The sequence below is a fragment of the Cervus canadensis genome, chromosome 8 (assembly GCF_019320065.1).
Source record: "Cervus canadensis isolate Bull #8, Minnesota chromosome 8, ASM1932006v1, whole genome shotgun sequence".
Taxonomy (NCBI): Eukaryota; Metazoa; Chordata; class Mammalia; order Artiodactyla; family Cervidae; genus Cervus; species Cervus canadensis.
Window position 1 is genome coordinate 66,155,056 of NC_057393.1, and position 20,702 is coordinate 66,175,757.

Consider the following 20,702-nt stretch of genomic DNA (forward strand, 5'->3'; position numbering starts at 1 on the left):
ATCCTAGATGTCTGTGAAATGGATCCCAACGAACCCCTGCAGTCCGCAGGGACTGCCTCTGCCCAGTGTAACCCCCTTGGGTAGTCACAGTATTTACTGGTGTGAGTGCAGGGCATCCGTGCCTGAGTTCCTGGTCATGGGGGCATCGCTGGGACCTGAGGGCTGGCAGCTTAGCCCCGCCCTGGGTCTCATCAGGAGAGGAGCAGCTGAGGCCACCATCGGGTGGAGGGATGAAGGAGGGGGGCTGGGACAGGGGCCACTGTCCCTCTGACACAACCTGAAGAAAGCAGCACCCAGGCAGGGCCTCTGGCAGTCTGCAGAGAGGACCAGGGTCTCAGGAGGGTGTCCTGGCTGCCCCTCTCAGCCTGGCTTCTGCCCGGTCCTGGTGTACCCACTATAAGAATTTGCTTTTCATTCTGTTGAGCTGTTTGAGGGCTGAGTCCAGGTCTGATTCACCCCTGTGTACTGTGCTGTGTCAGTCTATGGATCAGATCAATAAATATTGATTGAATTTCCAAATATCCAGACCTTCTCCTTGAGGAAGCTTCTTGGCCTGAAGAACTGGGATGGGCAGATTCAAATCCCCTGCAGTGTGGCCTGGGCTGGGCCAGCCCTTCAGGACTGCGGGAATAGCAGACTCGCTGGTTCCCCCTCCCACAGACTCTCCCCCGCCTCCCTCTCCCAGGTTAGGATCCTTAAGGGGACACCAGCCCACCCACACCCCTCACACTCACACACAAACACACAGATAGGGCCCTGAAGCCACCCCAGCACCTCTGGCAGACAGCAGCCTTCACATCTGGCCCATCACCTGCTAAAAGGACATCAGCGCCTTCTCTGTGTAAGAAGTTTCATTAAAAAAAAAAAAAATTGCTGCCGACTTTTGCCTGAAAGCATCTTCCACAAAATGCGTAATTGAGAGAGACTGATTCAGAGACACCGACCCTAGCATTCTAAAACATCATTATTCCATAAAGTCTTTGTGGAACCCCCAGGCTTAGTTGGAGCTTCTGTGGTCCCCTTGCCCATCTGTTTCCCTGTCTCCCCCTCGGCCATGGCTCTGAGGGCAGTGTGTGCTGCCTGGACCTGGTACCCAGCAGTGATGGGCCCCGTGCCCAGTGAGATGTGAAGCAGCATGGAGGCACGCCCTGCCCCACCAGTTTGTGTTTTGAAGTATCAGGTCCTGGCGGTTCCTCATCTCCTGTCCCTGTAACGATGGTCCAGGGCAGGGATTATGGTTAGAAACGGCAACGTTTCTAGGAACGGCCCCTAGCCTCCCCCGCGTCCATTTGGAGAAGGCTGGGGTTTTGGAGTGAGATTCGTGTACCTGGTGTAGGAGGCTGCAACCGGTTTGATGGCAGCTTTTCAGATGAAGTGACAAGGGTGTAGGCTGAGAGGAAGGAAGATATCCGGAAGTTGGAAGCTGGGAGTGGTTGGCAGAGGCAGTAGAGGGGGAGGGCAAGGGGGAGGTGCAGAGAGCTGGCAGCACAGCCCCCAGTGGCCTGTAGAGGGCGCTCCCAGGGACTTAGTTAAACATGTGGTTGGGAGTTCCAAGACGGATCGGTTGAGTCTTAGCAACCAAAATGAATCTGTCTTAATAACTGCAAGGGAGAGAAAAGTTAGGGACCTCCGTGGAGACATCGTTAAGGGAGTTTGCTATCCAGCGGGAAAGATGGTGTCAACAAAATGAATATCTGAGCAGTTATTGGAAAAATAAAACTAGTTCATATTTATACCTTGAGGGGTTGAGACTCTTGGATCAAACCCATTATATTTAAATATTTACATGTACAAATATATGTGTGCATATGCATAGATCTTCCTGAGGGGATATATAAGAAAAGTAACAATTGCCTCTATGGGGGGAGGACTGGGAATGGGGAGGGTGGCAGGGGAGGGGTGAGACAGGAGGAGGTGGGGTATCTACTTTTCACCTATTCTTTTGTACCTTAATTTTTAAACCATAGGAATTATAGCATTTTGAATTAAAACGAGCAAAGTTTCCAAAATTTGCCAAACAGGAATGGATGAAGTCTTCGTGAGTCTGATCTTAAGCTGTCAGCTGGGGTTGGAATGGACTTTCTCTCCTTCTGGCCCCTAGTGAAGGAAGGGGCAACTGGTGAAACCTGAACCCAGCAACCCTTCCAGGGCAACAGCGGGTGGCCTGAAGATCGTGCCTGTGCCAGGCTGGCTGGCATGTGCGGCAGCCTTGTCACCTTGCTGCTCTGCTCTAGGGCATCTCACGTGGGTACCCGGTTACAAGGGCAGAACTGGCCCATCTTCTGCCTGCCCCTGGTTTTCCATCATCTGCCCTGGGACAGCGATAGAGGAGGGTCCAAGGGGTGGGGCTGTCACCTCCCTTCCCCCAATTACAGAACCACACCAGCCGGAGGAAGCTTACAGAGCAACAGGTCTAAGGCTGCCATTTCATGGATGGGGAAACTGAGGCTTGGGAAGGAAAAGTGACCCCCACAACATCAGGACCAGAATCCAGTCTCCTGTCTCCCAGGCTGGAACTCTTTGCACCCCACCAAGGAGCAGGTGGCAATCAAGGCCTTCCTGCTTAGGTGATGGGATAGATTTAGGGGTTTTAAATGGGTGGCTCCTGGGGGGACCACAGATAACCTACCTGCCTATGGAGGCTACTTCCCACCCCCTCTCTGGGCTGCTGCCCACCTCAGGCTATATCCTCTTTCCTTTTGTACACACACACACATATGATGGCTCTAAGTACTCCTGGACTCCAGGAAAGGATGACAGTCTGAGTCATAGGTCTATGTACGTGTATGTATATGTGCCTTGTTTATCCTGCCTTCCCCACTAGGCCATAAGCTCCCAGGGGACCCAGCCCACAGGTGCTCCCTATCCCCAGGGGGACAGCCAGGCCATCCTTGGCACACACCCCAGAGCCACAGTTCCCTGCAAGTCAGAGCTGTCAGGACCCTTCAGGGCATGAAAGGTTTAGAAAAGGGTCCCACAATAGATAATAAATAAAGAGCTACTGTATAGCACAGGGAACTCCACTCAATACTCTATAATGGCCTGTAGAGAAAAAGATTCTGAAAAAAATGGATATATGTAAAACTCATTCACTTTGCCGTATACCTGAAACAGTGTAAACCAACTATACTGCAATAAAAAATTTAAATATAAACAGAAAACGTATCCCATGGCCAAATACATGTGGTACACCCTCTATTATGAGACCAGCATCTTCACACAGGCCTGCTCAGGGCCTTTAATGTGCTACGACTCTCTACCACGAAGCCAGAGGGTGCTCTCACCCCAGAATTTAGAGATCGCAGAATTCATCTGCAGAATAGGCAATGAGTGCTGGAAAATGCTGGGACCAGACTCAACTCACACAGGGAGAGCTGAAGTCTACAGGGCAGCTATGATTGTATGGTACCTTGCTGTAAATTAGGAAAAAAATTCCCTCAAGACATTTTCAGCTATAGGAAAATTAACACCAACAGATTGATGTTATTAGAACAAGGCCCTTTACGGTCCTCAGCTGGAAATATCTCATAGTATGATAAATACACAAGTCTTCAATCTGAGTGGGAAAGGCACCACCTTCCCCCTTAGATATGGCTTTCTTGTTCAGTATGTAACCTGCCCAACCATCATGGCAGCCATGGGCCCAAAGCCACACAAGCCCAGCCTGCCCATCATTCCCTTTCTGCTGGCATGATTTTGTCTCAGGTGAGTGCTCTCAGCCGACCTCAGCCTCGGCCCCAGCTGGGAAACATGCTTCTGAATGTCTCACAGGCAGACAAGGACGCTGAGGGCTTCACCTCTGTTGTTCCTCTCGCTCATCACCTAGCCCTTGACAGGCTCAAATGACTGACCCTGAACACATCCCACAAATGCTTCCACAGTGAGAGCACTGGCTGGGGAGCAGGGATGTGCTCAGAGTCAGCGTGGGCTCCAGCTTGCTGCGTGGCCAACGGGGAAGTTCTCAGTCCTCTCTGGGCCACTTTCCCCTTGTAGAAAATCAGGCAGTTGCACTTGATCATTTCCAGGAGCTCAGAGGGAGCTCTGGCAATGACCCCTTGTCCCCAAACTCATGGAATTTTGAGAAGAGCAGGAAGATCATTCCCAACTGCTGACAGAAAGGCAGTCAAAAAGACAGCAGACTACAACCTGAATTTTTTATTAGACTAGGAAATATAATTTATTTCATAAAAATTAATTTTGTTACAATAGGAATGCTAAATGTTATTTACAGGTTGTAGTACAGAATAAACAGAGGTGGGACTGGGGCCAGCCCGGCAGCCCTTGGGCATATAACCATGTCCACTGCCCAGGCGGGTGGTACAGCCCTTGGCCCGCAGGAGAGCTGCTCCCTGCACCCAGGCTCCTGGTCACCTCTCCCCAGAGGGCCTGTTAAGGGAACTGGCTCAGCTGCCTGGTTGCTGGGGGAAGGAGACCAGAGGGCCTTGGAGTATCCAGGAGAGGGGAGGGCCCCTCTGGAGCCCAGAACCCTACGAGAGAAGGCAGAGGGAGAGGCACGTAGAAGAGACACTGACTGACCCTGTGTACTCAGAGAGGCAACCTCCAGGCGGCCCAGCGTGGACTCGAGGAGGGCACACACGCACACACAGGTGGGGACATGTTCCCGGAGAGGCACGCTGATGTGCCCACAGATAAAAGCACATGCATACACGCACAGATGTGCAAGCACACCCCAGAGACGAGAGAGACGTCAACACAGTGCTAGGCCTTGCAGCGGCACTTAATCTGTGGCTCTCAAGGTATTCGGGCTGCGTGGGGCTGCCTCTTAGGCCTGAATAAGCTGAGAAACCTCCATGCCACCCTGAGGCGGGCAGTCTGCAGACACAGTCACAGTGGCCCAAGCAGATTGATGGAGCCAGCAAATCCTTTCCAGGCTTTTCTTATAAAGCTGGACAGTTTGAGCCCTCCCAGGAGGATTTAGCCAATTGGTTCTGTGCTCCAGGCCCTGGTACACAATTTCTGGAAATCAGGTCAGAAATGGCACCTGGGTGGCTGGCCTGGCCTCATCCAACAAGAGCTCCTGGGTGCTAAGGAAGCAGGTTTCTCAGGGTGGGGCAGGGAGGAGGGGCAGGGAGGGAGGAGGGAAGGGAGGAGGGGCAGGGAAGGAGGAGGGAAGGGAGGAGGGACAGGGAAGGAGGATGAAGGTGGGGCAGGGAGGATGGATGGAAGGGAGGGAGGAGGGGAAGGGAGGGAGGAGGGGCAGCGAGGATGGAGGGAAGCGGGGGAGGAGGGAAGGGAGGGAGGAGGGGCAGGGAGGATGGAGGGAAGGGAGGGAGGAGGGGCAGGGAAGGAGGGACAGGGAGAAGGAGAGACAGGGAGAAGGAGGGACAGGGAGGAGAGGAAGGGAGGGAGGAAGGACAGGGAAGCAGGGGCAGGGAGAAGAGCCATGGCAGACCACAGTCAACTTCAACCCACCAGGGTTCACCTCAGAAGCCTAAAATGACTTATCAGAGACCCAAGGGCCTCAGACAGCAGTTGTGGAGGCTTCTAGGTCTAAAAAGGAAAGAGGCCTTGAGAAGGCAGTCACACACCTGAAGTCACACAGGGGCCTCAGCAAAGCTGGAGCTTGAACACTGGTCCATGGACTCCAGACTGCCCCCATGTGACCACCCAGGCCCACATGGGTGGGGGTGGGCAGGGAGACTGAGCCCGAGGTGGACGGCACCTTTGGCAGGGAAGGCTCGCTGCTTTTGTTGAGGCAACGTCCACACAGGCACTGGGGTAAAAGTAAGTCTGTGGTCTCAGCCTCAGGGGCTCAAGCCTGATGCAGGCCTGGCCCCTTGAGCAGCCTTGATAAAAAGGAACGTCTCTCAAACCCAGGAGGCCCTCAATGGCCAGCCGGCAGCCCGTTCCCCAGGGGGCTGGGGAGTGATGAAAATCTCACTGTCCCCACACGCCCCCGAGTACATGGCTGGGACGCCAGGCTTAGGACACTGGCTGGGACTACAGCCCCCTAACCTGCTTTTCTCCCAGGAGATCAGACTTTCAAAGGCCAGGATACGCCCAGGCTGGTCCCAGCAGCTGCTCCTGGACCTGCTGGGGCAAGCCCTGGGGTGAGTGCCCAGAGCTGGCACTTGCTTTGGCCTGGGTGCCAAGAGGAGAGGCCTTTGATGTGGCCTCTGTGCCAGCTCAAGAGTCTGGTTCCAGCTATCACCAGATGGTGGAAAGGGACCTTGATGGCCCTCAGAACATCCTGGAACAGGCAGGCTGGAGAGGGGGTGCCACACCCGCCTCCACCCTGCTGGTCAAAGCTTCCTTCAGACTCTCCCAGACAGCAGCAGGAGAGTGAGAAGAGGGTTGCAGGGAGATGCCTGGGGAGATCAGAGCTGGGAAAATAGCCCTCCACCCCTCCTCCTCCACTCCGGGCAGGTGTGCAAAGCACAGCCAGACCAGCCGCCTCCCTGCCTCCCACGCCGCCCACAGGGCTGGCTGCTCACACGTTCCTCAAAGCCGCACCAACCCCAGGAGCTCAGGCTTCTGAAGCAGGAGAGCCCGTCCTATCCTCCCCTTGTTTTACAGAAGGAGAAATGGAAGGGAATCTGCAAGGAAGGGCAGATCCTGGATTCCTGGGCATTAAAAGAAGGCCCACCTGCTCCAGCCCAGCTGGTCTAGAGGCTGGGGTGTCCCAGCTGGCCCCACCTTGGGGGGAGGGGGAAGAGAGGTGTCCACAGGGGATTCTCATTCCTGACTCCTTTCTCTGTGAGGACCCTCTCTGGGCCACGCCCCCTCTCCAGGAGCCCCCAGACCATAGGACTCCCTGGCTGGGCTGGCCCACCCACATTTTCCATCCCAGGTCCTTTTAATCTAGATTCCTGGGAACCTGGAGGAGCCATGGGGGCACCTGCCTGGGGCTGTGAGAGGGAGGCAGGACCCCACCCCACGCCAGACTTCAGGTCTCCTTGGCTTTACTGATTCAGCATCTGTTTAAGATTTCAGAAAGAAACACGGGACCACGTCTCAGACCTCATCTGAACCTGTAGAAGTGCGGAAGCTGAGGGCTTGTTAGAATTTAGTCTAAGATGGAATCATTAGCAGCAAAGGGTTTCCTATTCAGTCTCTCTCTCCCTGATTCTCTCTCTCTCTCACACACATACACACACACAGGCTGCTGGCCAGAATCACGAGCACGCCCACACCCACACTCAAGAAAAGCATTTTCTATTTTTTTGTGTTGTTTTTTCATTTTCTTTTTTTTTCTTAAAAAGAACTTATCCAAATATCTGGATAATAAATCATTTGCGTTTCCTAAGAAACTGGGTTTTCTTTTCCCTTGTGGTTTTGGTGTTTTTCCTTTTTTTTGAGCCTTACTAGTGGTTGGAAGCTTTCTTTCTTTCCTCTTCATTTTCACTTGTGGACAGGAGAAAGCAGTTTCTCTGAATTGTACTTGACTCTTCAAAGAGGAAAATGGTGTGAACGGAGAGGGAGGAGGGAGAATCAATAACTGAGGAAGAGAATAAAGAACACAACTAAAACAGGTGCCCCGAGAGTTCCTGGGGCTGAGGGTGGGATGGCCACCTCCTTGTTCCCCTAGCTGCCTCCAGAGGGCCCGGCCCCTCCTGCTTCCTGCACAGAGGTCTGAGGTCAGGAGAGACAGCATGGGGTGGAGAAGGACCGCTGAGTCCTCCCAACAACGAAGTCCATGGATCTCCTAAGGCTGGTTGTGGTCTGCGGGTGGGGCAAGTGGGGGGAGGAGGAGGAGGGGCGATTCTGGCTGTGAGCTCGGGGGCAGAGGAGGCCCAATTGCCCCCCAGGAGGCTGCCCCGGGCCTGCCTGTGCCCGCCTCCTGCTGGTCCCTCCCAGCCCGCAGGTGCGGGCCAGCTCAGCACTCTCCATCGGTGGCCATGGCCACCAGCATCTCGCTCTTGCCCATCTCCTCCAAGGCACTCGCCAGGCTGTTGAGGTCCCCGTCGTCCTGCTGCAGAGCTTCCCAGAGGTCCAGGATCACACCTGTGGGGCTTGCTTTGGTGGCAAAGTAGTTCAGGTACCTGATGGAGGGAAGGATAAGGACCCTGGGCTCCCCAGACGCTCAGCCCCTCCTAGGGGCCGTGGGTTGAGGGGCCCCTGGGAGGACCTCCCCAGAGCACCGGGACTGTGGGCTCTGGGCCCCCACAATCCTGGGTCTGAGTCCCAGCCCCTCTGCTTGCAGGTTGAATGGCCCCAGGCCATACACTGCTCCTCTTTGAGCCCCAATGAGGATGTCTGTTGCCATTATATTTATCCAGCATTTTAAGCTCTCCAGAAGAGTTCTGACACCAGGATGTATTCTGTCACCCAGCAAGCATTTCCAGGACACCTGATGTCCTGGGCACAGGGCTGCTGCTGATCACACCTGGCTGGTATCCTGGCTCAACCTGATTCTCACGGGCTGGCACTCTGAGCATGATGCTCTTCAAGGAACCACTATCAGGCTGCCTGCCCCGTGGAGACACTGGAAAGGGGGGCGGCTATGGCTCCAGCCCAGCAGACCGTCCCTACACTCACCGGTCCATGGAGAGCTTCTGTGCCAACAGCCGCCAGTCATTGCCACGTGAGTTGGGGGCATCCAGGCTGTTGCATATCTTCTGGCGGATGGACAGGGGGATCTTGAAGGCGTAGGGTCCCAGTTGGGTGGTGGCCACACTGCTGGGCGCAGAGCAGAGGGCGTCTAGGGAGCCAGCAGGCGTCTGGAAGGAAAGGAAGCAAGGGTGAGATGGGGAGAGGGCTCCCTGTGTGCGAAGCCACTGGCCATCTGTCCCTCCAGCCTCCCTGCCCAGGGACTGTGAGCTCGGGGAGACTCTGGCATCTCTCTGTGCTCTGGGTGGGCTCCAGCTGCTCAAAGGCCTCGTCCCCTGGAAGGTGAGCGCTCCGGGACTGGGGTGGCACACCCTTCCCCAGCCTCAGGGTGCACATGCTAAGGCATGGCCCTGGCTAGTGCTGATGCTGTCTCGTGATTACAAAGCCACGAGGGCCTCAGCCACAGTCTCATCCACATGGACCCACTTTTACACAAGCTAAAATGAAGTCTAGAAAGGGGAAGTGACTATCCATGGTCACATGGTGAGTCAGTGACAGGGGTGGGTCTAGACTATATCCAGCACTCTCTACACTGCACTGCAGGGAGGGCCCAGTACTGTCCCCCTGGGTGCCTTAGGTTTTATAAACCTCAATCTGGGCTATAGTGATGGAGAACGACAGGCTCGGGCCGAGCATCAGCCTGATACAAGATCCACAATCCCTGCCCTCCATTAAATCTTTTTTCTCATCTCCCAGGTGGGGATCCTCGTATTTGTCTCCCTGGTGGTTGTGAAGATCTGGTGAGATTTGGTACAGGTCAGGCCCAGGCTTGCACTCAGTAAGTCACAGCTGTTGGCCAACAGTGAGGATGTCCCAGCCCAGACATGGGAGGTGAGGGGTTTCCTAGGTGGTGCCAGTGGTAAAGAACCCACCTGCCAATGCAGGAGACATGAGAGACACGGGTTCGATCCCTAGGTTGGGAAGATCCCCTGGAGGAGGGCATGACAACCCACTCTAGTATTCTTGCCTAGAGAATCCCATGGACAGAGGAGCCTGGCAGGCTACAGTCCATGGGGTCACAAAGAGTTGGACACGACTGAAGTGACTTAGCATGCATGTTGGCCAAGAGTGAGCACGTCCCAACTCAGACATGGGAGGCGAGGGCACAGTTCTGTGGGAGGTGGCCCTTCCCCCAAATGAGGGGGAGCCTCGGGTCTGCACCCTGCAGCGCCCAGCCCCAAGGGGTGTCCGCGCTCTGGCCCTCACCTCTGCCAGCGTGGTATGAAGCTGGAATATCTGGCCCTCTCCCTCCACCTGCCGCACGCAGATCTTGCAGGTGAGCTCCGTGGAGGCCAGGCTGTGCCTCTCCAGCGTGAAGGTGCAGTGCAGGGCCTTCTGGCTGCCACTCCAAATGTGATAGAAGGGGATCTCCTGGGGGAGGCAGGCAGGGTTAGGGAGGTGAGGCCAGCTGGCCCTGCCCTCAGGGAATGGAGGCGCAGGCAGGGAAGGGGCCCAGCCTCAGGAAGGGCTAGGACTTTCTCATCCAGGCAGGCAGAGGAAGAAGAGCTGGGCAAGGGCCCTCCAACTGAGAAAGGGAGTATATAGGCAAGAAGGCACGAGTTTGAATATATATCGCTCTCTGTGTGTGTGTGTGTGTGTGTGTGTGTGTACGTATCTGTGTGTGAGACTGTGGGACTGGGAAGCCCTGTGGACTCAATAATTTCACACAGATGGGCATGGGCAGAGGGATGTGACCATCAGAGATTAGTCTGGACAATCTGGCAGTATGAATGCTCTTAGAGATGGTAGGACCTCTTTAAAGATGATGTATACAGACTGTGTGTGGGAGTGTATGACCGGGGTACAGGGGGAGAAAGAGAGACACAAGGGTGGGTGTGGGGACCGAGGCTGCAGGATGGAGAGGGAAGGTGGGGAGGAGGGATTGGCTTTCTCTGGGCAGCCCCTGCCCCAGCTCCACCCTCCTCCCTCCTTTGGCCCAGCCCTCACCTGGTACTTGGCCAGCAGCTTGCTCCTCCAGTGGGCATGGGGGATGTCGTGGAGGGAGAGGCGCAGGTTATGGTAACTGTCCTTAAACAGCAAGGGTTTTGGCTCCTCCACTAGGTAGCCACCCAGGGTCCGTTCCAGCTCCAGCACCTCCTGTGGGCCAGGGAGCAATGAGAAAGGGGAGCCCATCACACTAGGCCAGCAGGCTCTTTCTTGCTGCAGGTTTGAGACTTGGGGACACATGTGGGCAGAGGGAACCAGGCTGTAACATTGAGAGCAGGGGCCCATCTGAGCCACAGGACTGGACATTTGGTAAGTGCTCAAAGAAAACTTACTGTGTGGGTGGATGCATGGATGGATAGACAGAAAAAATGGATTAATGAATGGACACAGAGTGGAACAAGTGGATGGATGAATGGATTTATAGATGACCAAATAGATACATGGATGGCTCAATAGACGGGTTGACAAATAGATGGGTGGATAGATACAGACAGACAAAATGATGTGTAGATGAAAATACAAACGGATGGGTGTGTAAACAGAAGGACAGATGGAAGAAAAGATAAATGGATGGGTGAGTAATGGCTGGATGACTGGATAGATGGACAGAGGTTGAATAAACAAAGAATGACATCAAACCAATATGTGGCAACTTCCCTCTTGATCTCCATTCCATTCTCTGACCATAACTGGATGTTAGCCAGTGCCCTAGAACCAAGAGATCCAGGCTTCAAAAACACCTTCCCAGAGCCTCTAACCCATTATGGGCCTCCTGGAATTTCAGGTCAGCCTGGTCTCAGGAGGAGACTCTCTCCCATGAGGCCTTTTCACCTGTGTTGCATCAGTCAGCAACTTGGAGCCTGAGACAAGTCACATGAGACCGGGAAGCAAAGGAGCTAGAAGAGCCCACAGACCATGGGTGGAAGAAGCCACAGGAGCTCTTTCCTGGAGCCACAGGAAAGGAGGAGGATTCAGAGAGGCGGGAGATGGAAAGATGGAAAAGGAAAAGGGGTTTAAACAGGGCCAAGGGTCTGTGCTCTCCCACTGTTTGTCAGGATGAGACTGAGGTCCTGGGAACCGGTGGGAGGGTGGGCAGACAATGGACAGGGTCTTAGTGGCTAGGGAGACAGGGAGGTACTAACACCTTCTGTTACCAGGTTGTAGGTGCTAAAATCCTTCTCTCTCTACCTTCCCTGAACCCCTCCTGATCTGCCATGGCCCCCCTCACTTAGGGGCACGATCCACTGTTCTGCACACACTAGGAGCTTGGCTGTCAGTCCTGACCCTTCCTCCCCTTACTCTTTCCATTGGTCAGTGCTTCTGTCCATTCTACTAACTAAACAGAGTTCAGCCCCCTTGCCTGCCTGTTGTCCAGGGTCCAGCTCAAGGTCTGGCTGCAGCCTCCCAGTCTTTTGTCTATCCATCCCTGCAGAATAGCTTTCAAGAGAGCACCTGTGAATAGGTGTCCACCAGGTCTCTGCCCCCACCCACTGGATGGCTTCCAAATTCCTTGGCATGACCCCAAGGCCATTGGGAGGCTGAGCCCTGCCATCTCTCGAGCCCCGCCTCTCACACCACAGCACGCTTCGGCACACAGACTACCACACCTGCCTGTGCATAAACTGCTGTCTACTGGAATGCCCTTCTCCCTTCTCTGCCCGGAGCTCCCACCTGTCCCCGGGAGCTTAGGGCTAAGGTCAGCTCTGAGAAGGCTGTGAAGCCTTCTCAGACGCCCTCCCCAACAACCAAGCCCTGCCAGCCCGCATCCCCAGGCTGAAGCTCCCTCAGCCCCGCATCAGCTATCCTCAGGTCTGTTTCCACCTCTAGCCCGCAGCTTGGTGAGGGCAGAACTGTGTCTGACTCATCTCTGTATCGCGAGGGTCTGATGCCATTTCAGTGTTTGAGGAATGAAGGAATGACTGGATGAGGCTGATGGTGGCAGAGGGTGCCTGGCAGGTGCCATGATCCCGGGGAGGGAGTACTGGAAGGTACCATGCAGTGGGCTGGTTGTGGATGAGGCACCCACAGTGTGCGGGCCTGTGCGGGCGTCCACGGTCTGGCCTTACCTTCAGCGCTACAGGCGTGTCCTCCAGGCAGTAGACTCTGAGGCTGTACTCCAGGGAGGTGCAGAGGGCTGGGGCAAAGATGGCCAGCTGGAGCCGCTTGACTGCCGAGCGGGAGTAAGACTCACCCGTGAACACGTAGGTGCCCAGCTGGTCCAGCAGGATGTGGCAGGACCTGGCCTCCAGCTGGCAGTAGCAGGGGGTGTTCAGGGTCTCCTCGTCCAGGGTCACCACTTCCTGTAGGGTCATGGGGGGTGGGGGTGAGGTAGCCGGGTCAGCCAAGGACCTGGAGGGGGTCCATCCAGGTTGGACTAGGACGAAAAGGGCTTTCAGATCCCAAGGCCCCCCAGCCTTGCCTCCTCACCTCCCAGTGGCCCTGGTGGGCCTGGGTCTTGAGCTGGAAAATCCAGTTGCCAGCACTGACTTCTGCGCAGTGGGGCACCGTGAGGATGACGGGGCGGCATAGCAAGAGGCCTGTGGGCCCGCAGGTCACTGCGGGGCTCAATACTGTCTGGGTCCCTTCTGAAAGTGGGCTGGGGCAGGGTGGGGGGTAAGAGGGAGGCAGTGAGGAAGCGGGGCTGGGCTCCCCCCCGCCCCCGCCCTGAAGGCAGCTCTGTACCCCTGGGGCTCCCAGAGTTAAGGAAAAATGGCACAGGCCTTGAGATTGTTTCTAAATTTTTGCTATTACATTGCAACATTCTCATAGTCAAATCTTTGCTCCTATTTTCAAAGGTTCTGCACTCTGCAGATGCTGTGGATAGGTACTGCTAAAAGGCCCTCTGGAAAACTACTACCCATCCACACTCCCACCAACGCGTCATGGGAGGGCTGTGTTCCCACACTCTTGCCAGTATGAAGGTACTATGGCATTTGAAAATATCTTTGCAAATTCATGAGCAGAGAAACTTCCAGCGCCTCATAGCTCTTTTACTATTTCTTTGATTACAAATTATGTTGAACATTTCCTCATAACCTACTGGCCACTGTGTGTGTGTGTGTGCATGGATCTGTATGTATGACAGTGTGTGTGTGAATCACTTGTTCATATCCTTTGCCCATTTTTGTACTGAGATGTTCAGTTTTTCTTACTGGTCTCTCAAACCTCTTCACATAGTTAGGATATTAGCTCTTTGTCATATTGTAGCCAGCTGGTCATCTGGCTTTCAGTTTTATGATTTGTTGAGCTGGTTTTGTATGACTTAAATGGGAAAAAATATCAAGCAATGTCTTCCTTGGAGAACTATCTCTGGTCTTGGCACTGGGCTTAGAAGGGGATATACTTGAGCCCAAGGTGGGCAAGCAGCAGGGAGACAGAGGCCAAGCAGGGGACAGCCAGGCTGGGGCTGGGTCTCTCTACTCACAGGGTGTTTTCTGCCTTGTTGATGATGAGGTACATCTCGTAGAACTTGCCCTGGGGGATGGCTCCGTTGGGCACCAGCAGGCTGACCCCTAGGGGGAGGGAGAGGTTAGTAGGGAGGGGCTATAAGGAGTCCAGGAGCTTAGCACAGGGTATGGGGATTTGGCCTCCAGCTTGCAATAGGGAGAGAAAGACATTTTCTGAGATCCTGGTGGTCACCAGCAAGGCATGGGGAGAGTGGTTGGGTGCCAGGAAAGGCCAGGTCACTGACCGCAGGGAGTCTGTCCAGAGGGACCGCACAGAGGAGGCATTGCAATGGGATATAGAGATAGGCCAAAGTCCTGGAGGCTGAAGGGGTGGTTCCAGTCCCAGCCTAGCTCAATGTATGACACTAGGAAACTGTCAACTGCTGGCTATGCAACCTGAGCTGGGCAGCTCTGTCTTTTTAACAGCATCCTGTGGGTTTGTTGACTACATGGCAGTATTCTTTCCCACTTACTAGATAGTGAAATTGAGGTTTAGAGAGTTCCCCTCCCCCGCGAGGCAGAGGCAGGCCTGGACCCCAGGTTTTCATTTTATCATCACTTTATCCCCTTTGGGCCTCACTTTCCATGTCTCTAAAATGGGACCAGGAATTCCTATTTTTGGCTGGGTGAGTGTTAGACTGTCTAGAGGGGAACATGCCGAGGCCAGGCTAACGGGCAAGGAGAGCAGGGACCCACCTGTGCCGGGGATGCTGAGCCTCCCGCCCAGGCAGCCAAAGGTGCCACTGACACTGCTGCCCGGGTCACGGGGCAGGCCCAGGAGCTGCTGGGAGCCGAGGCTGGCACTGCGCAGGTGCAGGAAGTGGGTGTCCCGGGCAAAATCACCAGGGTACGTGCCGGGCGGCAGGACTCCCAGCAGGTCGGCCCCATCTGCCAGGCCTGGCCCAGAGCCGGTGGTGCCAGAGCTGTAGACCTTGATCTTGAGGTTGGGCAGCGGGTCCAGCAGCGGCGAGTTGGTCATGGGGATCTTGTCGGCTGAGTCTTGCAGGGCGTACTTTGGCCCGCGGTAGATGCTGGCACTGGCAGTGAGGTCAGGAGGCACGGATGGGTGCAGGAGCTGTGGGTTGTCTGCAGGGCAGGGCTGCAGTCAGACTCAGCCTGCGGTGCCTCCCTGGCCCCATCCCACCCTCTGCTACTGTTGGGGGCCCTTCTTTTACAGGCTGGTAATCCCATCCAAATTCCAGCTCTGAAAGGTTCCATTGCCAACTGAGGCAGGAAGCTTAGGGACTTGCCACCTGAGTGAGTTCTTCTCTTTCCTGCATCGCTCTCATCCATACTTGTCCAATGATCTTTATTAAAAAAAACTCTAGAGAAACCTCAGGAGGGACTCAGGCACCTCTGCTCTGGTCTGGCTGGTCTGGCTGCCAAGCCCGCTGAGGACCCTGCCCTCACCCACCACCCCAGGTGTTCCCAGGTCCTTACTGGGCCTTGCAGTCTTGAAGTTGACTGGGTGGAAGCCGCCGGTGAGGGCGGCGGACGAGTCGGTGATGTCGGTGTCAAAGTCCCGGCAGTTGCGGCGGTACACCACCACCGCCACCACTATGAGGACAACCACCACCACGAAGACGGACACCACAAGGCCCGCATACAGCGCCACGTCCCCCGAGGTCTCCAGGACTGCGGGGACAGGAGGGCCGAGTGAGGGGCAGGGGGCAGAGACCCAGGCCTTGGGGGAGCCAGACATTCCCTTGGTCCCCTGGGAGAGGCAGGGCCTGGGACAGACTGGTGCTGTCCTAGGTTTAAATCTGAGCCCCGCCAGACAGGCTGGTGACCTCAGGCAAGCCTTGAAGCTCTCTGAGCATCAGTCTCTATAAGTAAAACAGTCTAAATGCCCCTGCCCCCATGCTCTGCTTCCTTCCCAGTGTAGTAAGGAGAGGAACAGGCACTCCTGGGGTGGACACTCCCAAGAGTGAAGTTGAAGTCACTGCTCTCTGCTCAGGAGGTGACAGGGCCTGTGGCTCAAAGTCAGGGGGCCAGAGAGTGTCCTGTCCAAGGTGGGAGTAAACCCAGGGCCTCACTTGCAGCCTGCAGCAATCTCCGTAGGACCCAAGGTCCTGGTTCCCAGAAATCTCTGCAAGTAGCCCTCTAAGCTCACTTCCATTCTGGACTGAGGGCGGGAGGGGGAGGGGAAGCAGGAGGAGGAGAATGAGATGCATGGTGATGGATGGAGAGGAGGGAAGGGAAGGGAGAGCTGGAAGGGAAGGAAGGGGCTCAGGGAGGCAACCCCAGGTTATACTCCCACCCCAGACAGGCTGCTAAGCTGGAGGATACCCCGCTCCGGACAGTGCGCAGGGCAGGCTGCTGCAGAGCTAGAAGCAACAGCAGGCAGCCAGGCAGAGAGGTGTTCCATCCAATAGAACTTTCTAGGATGATGGCGTATCCCATGTCTACACTGGTTCCCATGATAGCTGCCAGCCACGTGCGGTTATTAAACAACTAAAATGTGGCTGGCTTGGCTGAGGAAAAGAGTTCTTAGGCATATTTATTTTCAGCTAAGATAAATATAATTTTCAAGCCACACATGTCTAGCAGCTACTACACTGGACAGTGCAGCAGAGCCAAAACGGCTGACCCTCCCCCGCCCCCCATTTCCTCTGGGAGCTCAGGGAAGCCCCTGTCTACTCTCCCCCAGCCCCTACGGGCCCTCAGAGAGGGAGGCTGGCTTTCCTGCCCGAACTGGGGGGAGGCCTGAGCTTCAGCAAGGTAGGGCGGGGCCCTCAGCCCTGAGGTTTGCCTGATTCCACCACCTGCCGGACCTCCATCTCTCCTCATTCTTGGGCTCCCTGGGGAGAGCTGCCAGAGCAGGTCCCCAGGGCTGGGCTCCCATCTCTCTGGGGGCTCTGCCTCACCACCTCATCAATATCATGGGGGGTGGTCACTTGCCTGGTGATTTACAATATCTAATCAGTCACCAGTCTGCCCCCGCTGTGAACTGCATTCAGGGCCTCACCACTGAATTTATAATTCTGGAATTATTTGGAAATTGTGGCTGAATTACCACAGGCCAATCTGCCCAAGTGGCTTTACCGCAATGCAGCACAGCCCCTGGGGGCTGACGCAGGGCAGCGGGTGTCCCAGGGCCTTAGGAGGTGTCAGTCGGCTGCTGGGGGGAACAGTGAGAGGCACTGGGAGGGGTAGGTGTGGGCCTGCCTGCTGGCCCCATCCCACAGAGGAAAACCGGGGGCTGGGGCCAGGAGCAGAAGCTCTGGCCAAATATTTAGGTTCCAATCCTAACTGGCTCCTTGGGTAAGTCCCTTCTCTCTTGAGACTCAGTTTCTTCTCCTATAATGGGAAGGTCAAGATAGTGTCTGGGGGCCCTTCTTTCAGCTGAGGGTCTGCCTGTCTGACCATGATGGAGACCATGCCACATGCAGTGTTGGGCGCGGGGAGCCCCACAGAGCTTATAGGGGAGCACCTTCAACTCTCCGTGCCCCTTGCCCTGCCCTGCACTTCACCCCTTGAAAAAACCAGCCAAGGAAACCATGGGTCCCCCCAGAGGAAAGAGGATAGCCATGAAATGGGACTTACGGTGGCTTTTGGGGTCACTTAGAGTTTTCTTATCTGTCGAGGGAAATAAGGAAAGAAAGATAATGACACGGATGACAGGGAGCGGGTGGTAGCGAGGGTGACGGGGAGATGCGTGGGTGAGACGACAGCATGTGGGCGGGCAGGTCTGCGGCACTGCAGGCCAGGAGGGGGGCCTCTCTGGCTCCAGAGCCCCCACCCTGGGCCCAGCCCTCTGAAGACTCACTTTGCACGCACAGCCCGTCAGTGCAGTTCTTGGAGTCGAGCAGGGTCCCGCTGCAGTCCCGGCCTCCGTTCTGCGGCGGGGGCGCCATGCACTCTCGGCTGCGCCAGTGTGCACACTCGGTGCTACAGGCCGACCACTTGCTCCACTCCGTCCACCCGCCGTCGACTGTGGGGACACAGCGCGTGGTTCGTGGGGACCCGGGCACGCACGGCTGCCTGCACACACGGTTACATGTGCCCAGCACAGCAGTGCACGCACACATGGAGTGCAGCAGGACAAGAGGGATCGGGACACACACAGGCCGGCCAGAGAAATCCGCGAGAGTCAGAGGAGCACAGGGGGCAAAGACAGCTCCAGACACGTGCGTAAGATCACCGACGCAGACTCAGCACAAGGGTTCACACACAGGCACAAACCCAGGGTGAAAAACACCGCGCATTCACACAAACACGTCATCAGAGAGAGGGAACACAGATCAACCGATGGGGATACAGAATAAGACACGAGGAAAAGAGGACTGCAGCAAGACGGTGGTCACAGGCCAGGCGTGCTGAGCAGTCAAGGGACAGGCACTCTGACTCCGGGTGCCTCTGGGACCCTGGCCTGGGGGCTGACACGGAGAATTCCCAGCCTGGGGAGGGGGGGCAGAGAGCCTACCCCCAAGAGCCTCCGCCTCCGTCTCTCCCATAGCACAGGGTGGAACAGAGGTCAGAGGCCACAGCATCTGGTCCAGCAGGGTCAGCCAGCTGTGGCTCCCAGGACAAGCCCAGGAGAGAAGTCAGTGGTCCTGGCTCTGTGACCGCATAGCACAGGAGGCAGGGCTGGGCACGGGTGCGGTGCCACCTGGCTTGTGGCCTTACCTGGGCACACGGTCGTGCAGGCAGTCTTCTGGAAGGCCTGGCCCTCGCAGAAGGCGCCTCCGTTGAGGGGGGCAGGGTTGGTGCAGGTCCGCGTGCGCTTCTGCCAGCCGCGGCCACAGCGGTTGGAGCAGGGCGACCACTCTGCCCAGCTGGACCAGCCACCGTTCACTGCGAGGGTAGTAGGTGTCACCCAGCTGGCCTGGCTCTTCACCCTGAGGGCCCCCCAGGCCCCATCCCACAGCCCTGAGGAGGCCCCTCTGCTGGGGACTGGCCCTCCCAAGTTGGACCGCTTCTGCCATCAAGGCTGGGGACTCAGACACCGGCGGGCAGACCTGGGTTGCATTCAGCACCAGAGGGGACCAATGACTCCCTGCCTTTCTGTACAATGGCAAGTAGAGGTTCAGAGACGGCTGGCACCCAAGGTCTCCCCATGAGGAATTCGGGGGGTCTATAACTGGAACCCAGTACAGGGTTCTATCTACAATACTCATCTCAGCCATGACTCCGCCCTCCCACCCAAGGGGACAGCAAGGAATTGCTGAGGGGCCTGAGCAGCAGTCCCAAACTCTGCTAGAATAATGCACTTGAGGATGGGGCTCCCAAGTGGCCCCTGCCTCAGCCCCGACTCCCAGAGAACTGGGTCTTCTTCGGGGATAAGCAAAGGGCTTGAGAAGGGGCGAGTGCTCCTGGCTGGGGGCCCAGGAGTGCCTGACCTCACCACTAAATTTGCTGTGTGACCCTGGAGAAGCCTCCTCCTCCCCACCTGTTCACCAGGGTCCTGCTGGCCTTTGGGTAGGACAGGGTCAGGCGGGCTGTACAGCCCAGGCTCCCGCCCACCTCCAGTATGTGCGCCCACCACCGCCCGCTCGGGGCCGCACCGTATACAATGACAGTGGCCGTGGTGCTGCGGCGCTTGGCCACCATGTTCTTGGCCACGCAGGTGTAGTTGGCCGTATCCGACAGGCGGGCCTGGCGGATGATGAGGTTGTGGTCGATGGTGAGCAGGAAGTTGGTGTCCTGGGTGGGGTCGATGACGTCCTCATTCTTGAGCCATTCCACCTACAGGGGAGGGATTGGGGGTGTCAGGGCCCAGTGCCTGATCCCTGCACCTCGGAGAGTGTGCCCTCTCTGCAGGGGGTAGGTGGGGAAGGCCCGAATTAAACAGGACAGCAGTTCTATCCATGTCCAACCTTGGTGGTGACCCAGGATGCAGGGCCTCTACAGGCCAGGCACTGTGCTGGACACTGCAGAACACAGTGGTTAAGACAACCACCCACCAGCTGGCGGCCTTGGGATGGGACTTCCACTGAGCCCCGGTTTCATCACCTATAAGTGAATATTCAATAGCGCTATCCAAAGGCTACTGTGAGGATGAAAGGAGTCTGTATATAGAAAGTGTGGAGCACATGCCTGGCTCACAGTAAGTACTAAATAAATGCGTGTCTTCATCATTGACTCTCTAAACGGACTCCCTTAGTCAGGGTAAGAGGCCTGGCAGGTGATTAAAAACATGGTCCTCGTTTTGGCAGACCTGGGTGAGCAGATCCCAGCTCCGCTACTCACAAGCTGGGTGACCCTGGTTGACCACTTCCCCTGGCCCAGTGCTGCGTTCCCAGCCCTAAGATGGGATGACATGGGTTGCTCTGAGGACCACTGTGCCAGGTGCTGGGCATGTGTGGGAGCCCCACGAGGGTACCTGTCACGAAGGGTGTCTGAGCTCATTTCCAGATGGTGGCCTGGGCTGGGGGGAGTGATGCCAAGATTCTGATGTGTGATCCTGAGCTGGAAGCCCAGGGGCCCATCTTCCCCAACCCTGTGCTACTGAGGTCCCTAGCAGCAAAGCTGAGATGTTTCCCCATGCCCTGCTCTGACTCCAGGATCACCAGTGCGGGCAGTGGGAGAGAGGAAGCAGGTCTGGAATACAAGCAGGGCAGTGAGGGGACAGGTGGGCATCACCCAGGGATGTGGTGGTACAGAAAGTACCAGAAGGTGGCACATGTGGTACCAGAAGGTGTGATGAACTCAGACACACGCATCGTGAGACTCTTTGGTGTCCATAAAGCTGGGTTCTTGGGTTCTGGGAGACAGTGTGTGCAGCCACTTCCCTTG

At 56.1% G+C, this 20,702-nt stretch overlaps 1 protein-coding gene across 2 annotated transcripts in view; it reads right to left on the reverse strand.

Moving 5' to 3' along the window:
- Positions 1–6,893: 6,893 nt before the first annotated feature.
- UNC5B (unc-5 netrin receptor B) overlaps positions 6,894–20,702 on the reverse strand; it is an 86,524-nt gene continuing 72,715 nt past the window's right edge. The window contains exons 5-17 of one of the 2 annotated variants that reach the window (XM_043476679.1): positions 19,472–19,652; positions 18,594–18,761; positions 17,734–17,898; positions 17,511–17,543; positions 15,405–15,599; positions 14,661–15,050; positions 13,943–14,030; positions 12,946–13,114; positions 12,585–12,818; positions 10,519–10,668; positions 9,778–9,942; positions 8,500–8,681; positions 6,894–8,003 (exon numbers count right to left, since the gene is read on the reverse strand). In XM_043476679.1, the coding sequence (XP_043332614.1) occupies positions 7,838–8,003; positions 8,500–8,681; positions 9,778–9,942; positions 10,519–10,668; positions 12,585–12,818; positions 12,946–13,114; positions 13,943–14,030; positions 14,661–15,050; positions 15,405–15,599; positions 17,511–17,543; positions 17,734–17,898; positions 18,594–18,761; positions 19,472–19,652 (2,286 nt within the window). In that variant the 3' untranslated portion in view covers positions 6,894–7,837. The remainder of the gene's footprint in view (positions 8,004–8,499; positions 8,682–9,777; positions 9,943–10,518; positions 10,669–12,584; positions 12,819–12,945; positions 13,115–13,942; positions 14,031–14,660; positions 15,051–15,404; positions 15,600–17,510; positions 17,544–17,733; positions 17,899–18,593; positions 18,762–19,471; positions 19,653–20,702) is intronic. The other variant, XM_043476680.1, reaches the window with a different exon arrangement.